Raw genomic sequence first — 14,892 nt, 5'->3', positions numbered from 1 at the left:
TGGGGCAGAGGGCCACTATAAAAATTTAGTCTTAAAATTCAGTCTACACTTGCTTGAACATAAACTAAATGTTAAGCCAAGGAAAACAAGGGAAGAGGATTTAGTGCAACCCTAGGGGCACCTTGGAAGGATTCAAGGGCGGTATCCATGGAATGCCAAACATATCCAAATGCAAAGAGGAATTTTTCCTATAATCTACACAACACCCAAAGTCAGGCTCTAAAAAGTATTCTTGGGTTTGGAATGAACCATGCAGGCCAGGGCTCAAGTACATGGTCCCATGCGTCCACCACGTTGCGTTCTATCCCAACTGCTTATCAGTGGATTCATGTGTGTTTCCATTCCAGTTCCATCACCAGTTTGCAGGAGGTCCTCTGACAACTAATTCATTTCCGGGGCACAAATTTATTTCAACAGAGACTAGTCATACGGGAAATACATTATCAGGCTCAAGAACCCCAATCTAACTATTGAAGGAAGAGACATTTCTAGCCTTCTCCCCACTCCGAGTCTGCCCACCCCTTCCCAACTCCCCCAAGGAGAACTGCAATCAGAGCCCCAAGGCCACTTTGTCTAGTGGTTGGGGCCGTTGGATGTCAAAAATACTTGTTTATGAGTGGTGTTGACTTTTCAATCCCTAGCTCCATGACACTAAGGGCATAAAGACAGCCAGGGCCCCTCCTGCTGCCTGGCCATCTCTAGGCTCTTGGTTTTCCCCTCTTCCAGCCACCACAAGTGCTTGAGGGTGCTGGTCCCAAGACTGCAGAGAACAGTGGGGGCCACATTTAGACCTTCAATCTACGTGAAGGGCTTAAATCTAACTTTTATCAGTCATAAGGACTGGCTATACTATTAATTGAAGGGTACTCTGATGATTATTTACTATCCCTTGCAATTATAGCTCACTCTTGAGTATCAGAAAAGATCAGCAAAACAAGATTGGGTACTTGATAAAATGCTCTAATAGCCAGAATAATGGCCCCTCGAAGACATGCACATCCAGAACCTATGAATATGTTAGGTTGCCGGGCAAAGGGAAATTAAAGTTGCAGATGAAATCAAGGTTGCTCATCAGCTGACCTGGAGATGGGGAAAGTACCCTGAATTATCCAGATGTGCCCAATTACAAGTGTCCTTAAAAGTGGAAGAGAGGGGCACCAGGGTGGCTCAGTTGGTTGAGCATCCGACTTCAGCTCAGGTCATGATCTCACAGCCCACATCACGTTGGGCTCTGTGCTGACAGCTCAGAGTGTGAAGCCTGCTTCGGATTCTGCGTCTCCTCTCTCTGCCCCCTCTCTGCCCCTCCCCTGCTCATGCTCTGTCTCTCTCTCTCTCAAAAATAAACATGAAAAAAAAATTTAGGTGGAAGAGAAAAGAAGAGGAAGAAGAGAACTGGCATTGAATAAACACTCAGTAAATATTAGCTACTATTATAATTATTACACAACACCAAAACAGCAGCCTAATTGCTAGCAATTAAATGGGGAGCAAACTCTAGCCCAGCAGCTGCCCTTTTTAATTGCACACTTTGAGTTTCCAATTCCTGATGTTATCTTTCACCAGAACTTAAGCCCAGTCAGTTGTATCTCAAAACTCTTGGTGAAGCCTTCTTCGTGGTACTCTACAGGGTACACACACGGAAACACACAAGTGAGCTCCCCTACCCTCCCTTACCTCCCCCACCCCCATCCTACAGCGCACTCTTCCTGCCAAGTCCCACTCAGGAGAAAAGGTTCCTTGCTCCCGGCTCCTCAAACACCATCTCATCCCACTATCTTCCCTACGTGCATGTTTTTTTTTAAGCAACAGAACAGCGCTGACCAACAAATACTAGTATGATCAAACTTTGCACAATGGATTATGAAGTCCCTCTCAAACCTTGACATTGCCATGTCCAATTGGGCTTGGTTTTCTGATGAATTCGCAAAGGTCTTCTTCTGGAATTCCCACACATGCCTACCTACAGCATTTTTCCTAAGAACCAAAAACTAGAAAAATTCCAAACGTCCATCAAGAGCAGATCAGATAATAAATTATGGTATACTCATATGATGAAGTGATCTTTGGCAACGTAAATGTGAACAACAGTCACATACAACCACATACATCAACCTCAGACATAACAATGAGTGAAAAAAATACACGTTATGGGATTCATTTATACATACATTGTTGAGAAACTGACTTCTGGTGTAAGAAGTCAAGACAGCAACTTGGAAAGGAGGAAGAGGTCCGATCTGGAAACAAGGGGTCTTTGTCGTGCTGTCAGTGTTCAACTCTTTGACGTGTACGGTCCATGCAGGAGTGTGTTATCACTTCAGGATCGTCATGAGGCTGTGTGCACTTTAGTATACTCTTTGGTATGTAATTTTAATTGCACTTCAATTGTTTTTAAAAGTTTAAAGTATGCATATAAAATGATAAAAATCAGTCACTGGTTCCAATTGTGAGTTCTCACCCATCCCTAAAGCGTCAAAAAGTGAACACTAAAATCCTTGGACTGAGTTCCTTTTCTTCAATTTTCTGCCACTTTGCCTTTTTTTTCCACATCATCAAGTAGCATCAAAACCTTCATCGTATAGACATGTTAGGTGGACACAACAGGAATACAAAGTATTCTGCAAAACTGTGCAGGGCTTTACAAAGGCAGACAGTATATTCCAAGAGAAAAAGGTAACTTCTTGCAACATAAGTAGGTATTCATGAAAGAATACTCAGACAAGGATTTAGACTTTTTTCTCTAGAAAAACCTCAAAAAATGTATTAAACATTTATCGTAGCCCTTCTGTGTACCTATGTCAATAAAGAGACAAAAGACTGTGAAGTAAGTGTTGTGACAATGGGGAGCAGAGGAAGCACAGAAAGAACCCCGTAGGAAGATCAGCGGTGGGGGGGCGGGGGGGTGGGGATGGGGGTCAATACTGCAAGGTCACCCCTCTACTCTGAGAGATCCAAACTGAGAGATCCTTTGGGGAAAATGCCCATTCAAGTCCTGATCACTTCCTTGCTTTTTAAATAAGTTCAAGAAAGATCCCAATCTCAACTATCATGCTACAAAAAGCCTGAAACTTCTCCCAAGTTTTAACTACTGGTGTAGTTTTTATAATGAGTTGGGGTTTTTCCCACCTATTGGGATAGTATGAGAAAGTCCAAATAAAGGGAATGAGATTACATTTTATTGTTGCTGTTGCTGTTAATTAGGAGAGAATATTACACCAAGCTTCCCACCCCTGTAGATATCACAGCATATAGTTTGTGGGTTTTTTAAAAGACTCACAACCACAGCGCCCGGAAGCTAAGAGCGGCGCAGAGATAAAGGACAGGGGAGCACCCTCTCCTCCACAGCATAAACATCACTCAACACTGCTTCCTATCAACCAACCCATAGTAAATGCAGAGCATTCAGTTCTCAAGAACTTTGAAAATGGACCCCATCATCCCAATGTGGATTCTAAAGAGTCTTGCCTATATTTAGAAAATATCTGGCATACTATGAGCTCACTTGATAAATATAGAATGCATGTGAATTACTCCTGTCTTTTAAAAGAACATTTGCTCACTTGCTTCTTTTCTCTTCACCGCATCCCTGGGACGAAGAGAATGAAGGAGAGGGATAAGTCAGTGCCATCACATAAATGCAGTCCCCTCACCTGGTCTGAGACAGGACAAAACTTATTTTTCCAGAGAAACTAAGCACCATCCTTTCTAACATCAGGACACCATAAGATGATGAAAAGAGCCATCACCAGGGAAGACAAAAGACAGGACACATGTGAGCTCCCTAGATAGATTTGACATCCATATCCTGAGTAAAACCAGACTTCCTTCTCAAGCTCAAAGACAAGGGACTGGGGTCCAGTGTCTCTGGCAAAAGCGCTTCCTCCTTATACCACACAGATAATAGCTCCCCATTTGGCAAAGCAGTGGTCATTTATACCAACATTCTCTAGTGACCAAAAGACATTAAGAGCTCAAGAATGCCTCTCATGACCTCCACCTTGTGGTTTCATGGTCAGTGCCTATAGCATCCATCATGACGAACAAGGATAAAGACAGACCTTTCACACAAGTCAAAACAGTCTCAGTGAGCAGCACTAAGGGCTGACGACAAACTTTTATGGGCAACTTCAATATATGTGTGAATGATGACACTGACAGGTGGTGAAAAAGCTCTGGAAAGCTGAACCGTTTTTGAATTTTGCTCCTTAGTGGAGTCTCCCAGCTAGGAGTTATAAGCATTAATACCTTTTTGCATATAGGACTCAAGACAGACAGTGGAGATACATCTGCGACCTAACAGTGGCAATTCTTCCACAAATACACGTACAGCTGCATGTGAGTAACATCTACAGGATGCAATTTGAGAGTAACCTGAAGGGTTAGTACAGACCTTCCAGACTCCATTATTATCAAGTAAAAGTTCAAAGCATCAGAAGTGACTGCCAAGATCTGTATACAAGAAGATAAGGCATCACGTGGTGTTCTCATTAGCTCACGGAGAATCTGTGATGCAGCCCACAAAACTGGAAAAAGGAACACCTCCATAACAAACCTTCCATGAAAAGCATGAATGAAACTACCAACTACAGCAATGAGTACTGCCACAATGCCCCAGCCAGGTCTTTTCAAACCAGTACCTGACCAAGTGTCCAGCTGTTAGCCACTGACAGCCACTATTGGGACACAGAGGATAATCCCGGCAATTCATCCATAAAGCTGTGTCAGAAAGACCCCCCTGCCCCTCCTTTCTCCCACAGTCCCAAGTCTGGATCACACTCATTCTCTCTACCTTTGCCTCCCACATTCCATGAGGTGCCAAGGCTTTTAATTTATAGTCACTCCTGAGTTCACTTCCTTCCTCTACATTACCAGCACTGCTACACCTGTTACAGAGTCATCTAATTACCTCTAAGTCTAACCCACTGCAGATACTACAGCCAGATGAATCTTCATTCCAAGGCAGAAAAACACCACAGCATTCCTCCCACTTGAAATTTTATTTTGGTTTGTTGTTGTTGTTCTTGTAGTTACTCTTCCTTACAGAAAATATCAAAAATAGAGTTCTGGGGGTGCCTGGGTGGCTCAGTTGGTTAAGCATCCGACTCTTTCTTGATTTCAGCTCAGGTCATGATCTCATGGTTTGTGAGATCGAGCCCTGCATTGGGATTCTCTCTCTGCCCCTCCACTGGGCAAGTACTCGCACTCTCTCAAAATAAATAAACTAAAAAAAAAAAAAAAAATGGAGTTCTGTACCTCCATGTACCCATCATCCAGCTTTAGTAATTATCCCCTCAGAGCCAATCTTATTACCTCTGTACCTCAACTCGCTGAATAATTTCAAAGCTCATACATCAAACAATTTCATCTGCAAATACTTTAATATCATTCTCCTTACATAACTAGAAGTCCTTCACCACAGCCCCCCCAAATCAACAATCATTTCTTGTATCATTAAATTTCCAATGTCTAGATTTTCATGATTCTCCCATACATCATCATCATCTTTTACTTTTATTTACAGTTTGTTTGAATCAGGATAGACACAGTCCAAACATTGTGATTAGTGAGTTACTTAAGCCTCTTCTAAACTATAGTTTCCCTCTCTATTCCGGTTTTTTTTTTTTTTTCTATCTTGCTTTGTTGTCTCTTTTTGGAATGGTTTTGTGGAAATCTTAAGTGTTTACCTTGGTTTTTAACCAATCCTTACAACCTTTTATTACCACTAGTCTGCATCTATATTAAGTTCCAACCAAATCATATCCTAAATGTGGTCTTTTTAAAATATGTCTAAAAACTCTTTGATATTCACACCTTCAAACAGCGCAGCTTAACTTCATTCCCTTTGAAAGAGTGCATTTGACTGAGTGACTCACTTCTAATGAGTAGAATAAGGTGGAAGTAAACGTGTGTATCTTTAAGACTGACAACCACAAAGGCACTGTGGCATTCTCCTTGCTCTCTCCAGTGTGGGATCATTGGCTCCAGGAGAAGCCAGTAGCCGGCCATGTTATGAGAACTCTCAGGCAGTTCTGCAGAGAGATCCATGAGTAATCTCTTTCCAGGAGGGAAGCCTCCTGCCAATAGCCACGGACTTGAGTGAACTTGGCAGTGGGTTCTCCAGCCCTAGTGGAGTGGCCCCTGCTGACTGCAACCTCATGAGAGATACTGAGGCACATCTCCCAGCTAAGCACCTCCTAGGTTCCCCACCTGCAGAGAATGTCAGACAATAAATGTTTGTTTTAGGCTGCTGAGTTTTGGGTGATCTGTTACACAGCAGTAGGTAACCAATATGCCATGCTTTCTTTTTTTTTTTTTAATGTTTATTTTCTAATGTGCGTTTATTTTTTAAAAAGAGACAGAGCACAAGTGTGGGAGGGGCAGAGAGAGAGGGAGACAGAGACTCTGACACAGGCTCCAGGCTCTGAGCTTTCAGCACAGAGCCTGAAGCGGGGCTCGAACTCACAAACTATGAGACCATGACCTGACCCAAAGTCAGACGCTTAACTGACGGAGCCACCCAGGCACCCCACTAATATGCCATATTTTCTGATGGCACATCATTGCCATTCCTGGAAATGCCCTTCCCATCCAGTTCTTTGTGTCCAAATTTAACCATCTTTTCAAGCTCGCCATCTCCAGAGCCATCCCTGGAACCTCCACTTCCCCAACACTCCAAAATCTGGAAACAATTGCTCCTTCCTTTGATTTCCTCAAGAGCTCTGTATCTGGTTCTAAATCAAGCTGTCTAAAACTAACCTGGCCAAAGGTAAAACCAATTCAACTACTACTCACGTACCTAAAATGTGTAGTTTTAACATCACAGTCTTCCTAAATTAACTGTTGCTTCAAACGTGCCAGGCACGCACTCTTCACGGTTCATGCTCTCACATCCTTTAAGCCTTTGCTTACATGTGACCTTCCCAATTGGGTCCTCCCCGACAGCCTATTAAAACCACTAGAGATCTCATGCCTTTCCACCCTGCACCCACCCAGCACTCTCCATCCATTCCCACAGGTTTACTTTCTCCTACAGCACTTCTCACATGTTCTCATCATGCCACTTCCACCTGTCTCCCACTTTGCAGGCTATAAGCTCCAGGGAGGCTGGCATTTTGTGTATTCATTCAGTGCTCCAGCCTGAGGCCCTAGACAGTGCGTGCCCGGGACATGGAGCATGCTCCACAACACCTGGCTGGATAAGAGATCAAGACGGCTTCATACACCACATAAGAGATGTAACGCTCAATACACAGTGTGAGGGGCACCTGGGGGGCTCCATCAGCTGAGCCTCCAACACTTGGTCTTGGCTCAGGTCATGATCGCGCAGTTTGTGAGATCAAGCCCCGCGTCGGGCTCTGTGCTGACAGTATGGAGCTTCTTTGGGATTCTCTCTCTCCTTCTCTCTCTGCTCCTCCCCTGTTCTTTCTCTCTCTCAAAATAAATAAAAAACATTTAAAAAAATAAACATTTTGATATCTCAGGTATCTTTGTGTCTACAAGCACTTTAAGGAGGCTTAACCAATCTCCTTCTTCAATAGATAAAAACAAAGCAAAACAAAACCTTGAAACTCAATCTCCTTCTTCGATAGATAAAAACAAAACAAAACCTTGAAACATCGCAAAGCAGTCAATCTTAAAAAAAGATGACTTAAGAATTATTACATTTCTTAAAAGTAGCCAAAATAGTCCTATCATGTATGCTCCTTGGCAGTTTGATTAAGTAGGATTTCAGGTGATTATAGATCATTACCTAAATTCACCTGTGGGCCAACTGCACCCCTCCTGCCTTTGTGTCCCTCACATGTTACAGCTCATCTATCATCTCAAAACCTCCTTAAATGCAGAAGTGGATCTTTTACATCTTCATACTCCAGATAACAGGGCAACCTATAAGCGTTCATTAAGAAAGTATCAAGATCGGGATGCCTGGATGGCTCAGTCCATCAAGCATCGGACTCTTGATTTCAGCTCACAGTTGTGAGAACGAGCCCCAGGTCGGACTCCATGCTGAGCGTGAAGCCTGCTTAAGACTCTCTCTCTCTCCCTCTGCCCCTCTCCCCCACTCGCCTTCTCTACAATAAAAAATAAAATAAAATAATCATTTAAGAAATGGTCAGAATTGTTAGCACCTTGGGCCACCCCTTCTCCTTACCCAAAAGCACATCACAGGCACACCCACACACACATGCCCTGTAACAATGCCACGACAAAAACTATCTTCATTCAGAAGATGAAGCCTCTGAAGCAAATGTATCCACAGACTTATTTTTCCAAAGCAATGTTAGAACTGAAACCTTAGCCACCTCTTTGACTCACAACATTCTTGTCTAAATTATACTGCTGCTACCAAAAAAAGAAAAAAAAAGTTGAATCATTTATCTGACTTCTGACATATGGTTCTTACTAACAAGCCATACACACACACACACACACACACACACACACACACATCACAGAGGGTCAAATTCTAACAGTAGATGGTGATATTCAAGATGAAGGATGTCGCTTGTAAATTACTTCACAGTTTATGTAGGTAATAACGCTAGAAAAAAATCATTGCAATGCACAGTAACCTGACTCTTGATTGCCGAGGCAAAGTTCAACACAGAATTGCTCTTTGTTTTTAAGATCCAGAACAATGCTGGAAAAGAGATGTCTAGCTATGATATAATCAAAGCTTTGTGTCATTTCAAGGATACACAGTTACATTCATGTTCTGGCACAAAAAAGCACCACTATATTTTATAGAAAGGGTCAGCAAACTACAGAGCTCAAGGGCCAAAGGTGGCCCATCGCCTGTTTTAGTACAACCGACGAGCTACGAATTTTTATATTTTTACATTTTTTAATGGTTGGGGGAGAAACCAAAAGAAGAAGAAGAAGTCACATGGGTGACGTGTGAAATTTATATGAAATTCAAATTTCAGGGTCCGTCAATAAAATTTTACTGGATCAGTCACACTCATTCATTTATGCATCATCTATGGCTGCTTTTGTGCTACAACGGCACAAGCGAGAAGCTGCAACAGAAACCCTATGTCCCACAAAGCTGAAAATACTTATTACCTGGCCCTTTACAGAAAAAGTTACCACCCTTCAGGGCATGGAAGCTGAATCCTGACCGCCTCTATTTAAAGCCTAACGTTTGTTAATATTACTCACTTATTAACTGTGTTGTGTGACCTTGACCAAATTATTTAACCACTCTGCCAAAAACCTCAGTTTCCATAGCTGTAAAATGAGGTCAATAACAGCACCCACCTTACGGGGTCACTGCGAGTTGTGAATTAATAATACATGCAAAGCACCTGAAACAGTCCTGGGCACAGAGTGAGCCACTATTGAACACCGGCTGGAACCATCATCCCTTCTTGCTCCGGAACATGTTTTCCAACTGAAATGCCACCAAGGTGGTTAGACTTCAAACTAGCCCCACAAACCTACTCACCAAGGTAGAAGTGAAGAATGAGACAACAAGAAAGGAAAGAAAAAGCAGAATGAAAAGGGGGGAGCAGGGGATAAGAAGTGAAAGGAAAAAGCAGGCAGACCCCACTCAGCACGGACAGTAGGTGGCCTACTCGAAGGGGAAGTATAAATTAGGATAATTTCATCTACACTAGCAGATTAAATAACTTCTGTGGGCTGACTGGATACTAATCACCATGTGGAAGCTGTCTCTAGGGGGGAAAAGTATTCACAATTCCCAGCAAGTGACTTACAAATGAACCGCTGGGTCAAGCCCATTTCCAAGTGGAGAACTTCCTGTATTTTACATTCCTAGACAAATGACAAGCGAGAGTTGTGGCACACTCTGCATCTTGTGATCCATGTCTAGTAGCTATTTAAAAGGAAACCATGTGTGTAAGGACCCTGTGCAGCCCAGGAGCCCCTCCTCGGGCCCCTCGGAGGAGGCCAGGGGTAAGCAGTCTTAGCCAGGAGTCCTCATTGTATTCAGAATGGCACTTACTTCCAAACGCTAAGAAAAAACCCTGTTCCCATAAATAGAACACGAGCTCATTCACCAAAAATGGACGTGCGTGGCAACTGGGAGGTAAACATGGTGTTAATAGAAGAGACACTTAACCTGCTACCGAGGTTGGGAAACGCTCTTTCCCAGGGCTCTCATCTGGAATATCTTCTCTACGCAAAGCTGAGTTCCTGCTGTTTCCATGTATCTTTACAAATTGCACTGTTTCCTTTCTTCAATTATTATTTCAAAACTCTAGACACTTCCCCCACCCCCAAAAGAATTGTTGTAACACTCACAACTGCACCAGAAACAACTCTCTTTATTCCTCCAGTCCAACCTTGATCCCTCTAATCCTCACTACTGCTTTGGTTCATGCTTACAGTCAATCTTCCCTGCAGAGGCTAAACACACATACCAAATATGTTCAAAAGACGTGATGGAGAAGCATGACATGTAAAACCTTAAAGAAAGAAGAGACACTATTACCCAAGTGATTTCTACCAATTGTGCAGGAAAGGCAGAGTGATTGAAAGCAATCTCCCAGGACAGCAATTAAGATGCTCCTGAGTAGAGGCAAGTTGAAAACACTCACTGAGAATGAATCTGCTGGGACAGTCCTACGGAAGGCTTCGGCTTGAGGGTCAAGGTCATCTGGGCCACAGGACTGACTCTTGGAAGAGTGTCTGCCTTCTTAGACGAAGTGTGCTTTGCTGCTTGCTCAGGAGGGACCCAGGAGGAAGCAGCCGCAAGACTCTGCCCTCCAAAGCCTGGGGATGAGGTGTCCTGGGCAGCTGCTGTCTCACAGGCTTTGCCCTTGGTCCCCGGTTTACACACACAGAGTTGAGGCCGGAGACACATCCCTCCATTCTGGCATGGTGGAACACAGCTTGCTGCAGGGAGACAACAGAAGACACAACTCTGAAGAAAAGCATTGGAGACTTAATAAGTCCTTCCAAGGGCTTTTAACATCAGCACCACAACGCTCTCCAATAAAATAAAACCTTACTTAAAGACATGATGACAAGGACAACAATGATGACAATGATAGCTAATATTTATTAATGGCTTCCCAGGTGCCAGGCGGTTCTAATACGTATCGACAAATTGAACGCCACCCCCCTCCCCAGCAACCGCGGTAAGGAGAGGTTTTATTTTGCCTGTTTTACTGATGAGGAAATAGACACAAGGGTTATGTAATTTGCCAAAGGTCACACAACTATGAGTAAATAGAAGAGCTGGGACTTGAATCCAAGTGAACTGGCTCCAACATCATCTTTCTTTTGTTTTTGCTTTTGTGTGTGTGTTTTTCAACGTCATCATTCTTAACCACTTCATTAGAGTTGCCTCTCAGAAATGCATCAGAAGCAATGGAAAACTTAAGAAAATGCTTTGCCTTTCTTTTTAAATTGTGCTCAGTGGCTTAAGTTTAAATTTCAGGTACCCAAATAAGATGTGATAAGCCCAAGTCCAATCCCCAACCCCAAAAAAGTGCTACAAATTTCATCCTGCACAAGCTATCGGAGCCTGAAGTGACTGACTCAGAAATGCAGACTAACTCACTTTTTTGTTTTTACATGACTGAAGGATACAGAGGTTGAGAATCATCCAAGATACACTTTTATACTTCTGTTTTCAAAAAGCCAGTGCCCTGTACACCATTCCTAATCTTACAATGAAAGGCAACCAAGAAGAAGCAAGCCCTTTATCTCCTATTTGCTAGGATGCACATACTCGGAATCACAAGACTTGTGGCCAGAGTTTCAAAGTTAGCGGGGCTACGGGTCATGGGTAAGTGGGTTTCATCACAGGCAAGGTCCCAGAGAAGTTGAGATGTTACCGACTTAAATTTCATTAGGTTAATGTTATAGAGGCTGATGGACAGGATTCCTTCAGTTTATGTGTCCAAATGCACTCATTTACACCAACTGATTTTGTTATCAGTCCACTTTTGACTTAAATTAAACCCTTGGTCCTCAAGCAGATCACACTACTACAACGCCCATAAAATGAAATGCCAGATTCAGTCCATAAACATTTACAAAATAGATGAGGGATATGAACAAGAGGAAGCTTAACTATGGATGAGCCAAATGACCAAGACCTAAAAGCCCTTTAACCTCCTGATTTTCTAGAAAAGAGAGAAGCAGCTTTCCCATCTTCCTACAATGATTCCCATTAGTTATAGAAAATAATGATAAGAAATGACTGCCAAGTGTCAGAATAGGCTGGCAAATTTTCCAAAAGTGGGAAGGGATTCTTAAAAAGCAAAGAAAAATGCAACCAGCTCCCTAGGTGACCTTAGCTTGTTATTTAACCTTAACCTCTGTACCTATACATGTTTGGGGGCAGGAGGGCAGTAACTGCTTGTTCTAAAACGGTCCCCAAGAGCTCTTCCCAAATTAGGCTTCTAGAATTCTAAGTCCAAAACTATGCACTTTCAGGGTTCAGGATTCTAATTTATCAGCATTTTCCGGGCCAACCAATGATCATTGGGTCCCTACTCGGCCATGGTTATTTATGGAATGTCACAGAAATGGAAATGGGCTCCACCCAGAGAGAACAGAAGTGGCCACGAGGGAGGACAGGACGGGGCTTTCAGAGCTGAGCCTCTGCCAAAGATCACCCCCCCCCCCCCAGGCACTTTCATGTATACATTCTCTTCATGCTTTCAATTAGAAACATGTTTCATTTTAACATCTGAGAATGATTTCCGCTTCTCCTCCCTCCCAAGGTGTGCTGCAAATGTCCCCTCATCTACCAGGAAGGCTGCACAGAGCAGCGTACGAAAGTTGGTGCCCAGATGGGGGCCAATCATGAAATTTTCCAAAATACCACTGAGGATATACAACCAGAACCTGTCTTTAGGAGGACAAAGAGGGATTCGAAGCATCAAAGGGTAGAGATTTTTTAACTCTACAAATTTGGTAGCATGTGAGAGGCAGGGAAAGAATAATATAAAGACCTTAAACTTATAAAAACTTTCTACCATAAGAGAAAGAACATGTTATATAGTAGTGTGACTATATATGATACCACCCTTCTGCAGTAAATGTTGAGAGAACAATAACACGGGGGCACCTGGGTAGCTCAGTCAGTTAAGCATACAACTTTGGCTCAGGTCATGATCTCACGGTTCCTGAGTTCGAGCCCTGGTGGAGCTCTGTGCTGACAGCCTGGAGCCTGCTTCGGATTCTGTGTCTCCCTCCTTTTCTGCCTCTTTCCCACTTGTGGTCTCTTACCCGTCTGTCTCTCTCTCTCTCTCAAAAATGAATAACCATTAAAAAAAAAAAGAATTAAAAACAAAAAAGAATAAGGAGAATGACAATTTTCCCTTCCACCTAACCCCCCATAGGCTCTGACAGCAGCTTCCTGGAGCATGCAGACAGGAGGGGCTGGCTGGACCTGGGTCAGGGAAGGGAGGGGTGGGTCAGAGTCCCTCAATGCCAAGGTAAGCCCCTCACCTGCCATGAAAAGAAAAGCAAACCTCATGTCCTGCAACCACATTTTATCAAGCCGTTTCTCCTAGGAAACTGGGACTCCATGTCGTTGTGGTTCTCGTGTGGCACTTGCTAAAGTGTGGTGCTTGGACCAGCGGCGGCAGCCGCCAGAAGCGCTTCAGAAGTGCACAATCGGGGCGCCTGGGTGGCGCAGTCGGTTAAGCGTCCGACTTCAGCCAGGTCACGATCTCGCGGTCCGTGAGTTTAAGCCCCGCGTCGGGCTCTGGGCTGATGGCTCAGAGCCTGGAGCCTGTTTCCGATCTGTGTCTCCCTCTCTCTCTGCCCCTCGCCCGTTCATGCTCTGTCTCTCTCTGTCCCAAAAATAAATAAACGTTGAAAAAAAAATTTTAAAAAATAAAAAAAAAAAGAAGTGCACAATCTTCCATTGCCCCAGGTCTGAATTCTTGCTGTGATAAATATGCTTGTTTTATGTTGCTGCCCTTTTATTTTTAATGCATAAAAAAAAAAACTTCCCATGTGACCAAATTCTCAAGATTATTATGGGTCCCTTCCAAAAGTTTATATATGTCATCATCTACTTCATGGCCAATGCAAAAATTTGTAGGCACTTATGAGAAAACTGTTATTCTAACCGAAGCAATGAACTATGTGGAAAATTATAAATAAATGTTACAGAAGTATTTTAAAACCACTTTTTCCACCAGTCGATTCTGCATTTGCCCAGCCACAAGTAGTTCAACACAATAAGTAAACACTACATCAAGATATTATCAGTGGGGTGGGCAGTGGTTCTCAGGCTTTGCCACACATTAGAATCACTTGCGGAGCTTTTAAAACTCTCAAAACCCAGGGCTGACACCAGCCTCTGAATCAGAATCTCTGGGGGAGGGGATCAGACATCAGTTTAGGTTGCTTTTGTCTTTGTTGTTGTTGTTGTTGTTCTTAAACTCTCCAGGTGATTGCAACATGCAGCCAAACTTGAACAAAATCCTAATCCAGACTTGCTGACAGACTGGGTTTCATAAAATGCAGCTCTTTGGATTTTTTTTTCTCCTTTGTTCAAAAACTTTCAACCCGAGTTAGCTGCCCGTGAGATACATTCAAGACCCCCTGCACCTGGCCCAAGCCCCCCTTCCACCCTCACTGCCCCCTGCCCATCCCTACAGAAGCCCACCACTCCCCACCTCTGCACATGGTGCTCTGTCCCAAAACACGTCTCCCAAGCTCATGTTCATGTGAAACCACCTCCTTCTCCATGAAGTCCTTCTCAAATGCCCACCGGCCCCACCGTGATCTGTTGGACACCTGAACTCCTGTCCCCTTTTATCTTTCACATCACAGTCCCTATACTCTGCCACATGTCATTAATGATCTCAACAAGTTCTCTTATGTCCCGAATGAGATTATAAACTCAGGTCCATTAGTTGGCTTACGTAGAACTTCCAGTACCCTAGGATGGGAGCT

The 14,892-nt window shown here is 43.4% G+C and overlaps 1 protein-coding gene across 6 annotated transcripts in view; it reads right to left on the bottom strand.

Annotated features, from left to right (window-relative positions):
• Positions 1-14,892, bottom strand: part of LTBP1 (latent transforming growth factor beta binding protein 1) — a 406,323-nt gene that overhangs the window by 351,106 nt on the left and 40,325 nt on the right. For all 6 annotated transcript variants that reach the window (XM_040496475.1, XM_040496477.1, XM_040496480.1 and 3 more), the window contains exon 2: positions 10,563-10,860. In XM_040496475.1, the coding sequence (XP_040352409.1) occupies positions 10,563-10,860 (298 nt within the window). The remainder of the gene's footprint in view (positions 1-10,562; positions 10,861-14,892) is intronic.

This window comes from Herpailurus yagouaroundi, unplaced genomic scaffold (assembly GCF_014898765.1).
Source record: "Herpailurus yagouaroundi ecotype Mexico unplaced genomic scaffold, PumYag 188, whole genome shotgun sequence".
In the NCBI taxonomy this organism is placed as follows: domain Eukaryota; kingdom Metazoa; phylum Chordata; class Mammalia; order Carnivora; family Felidae; genus Herpailurus; species Herpailurus yagouaroundi.
Note: the sequence above shows the minus strand (reverse complement) of the source record. Positions and strands in the feature narration are given on the sequence as shown.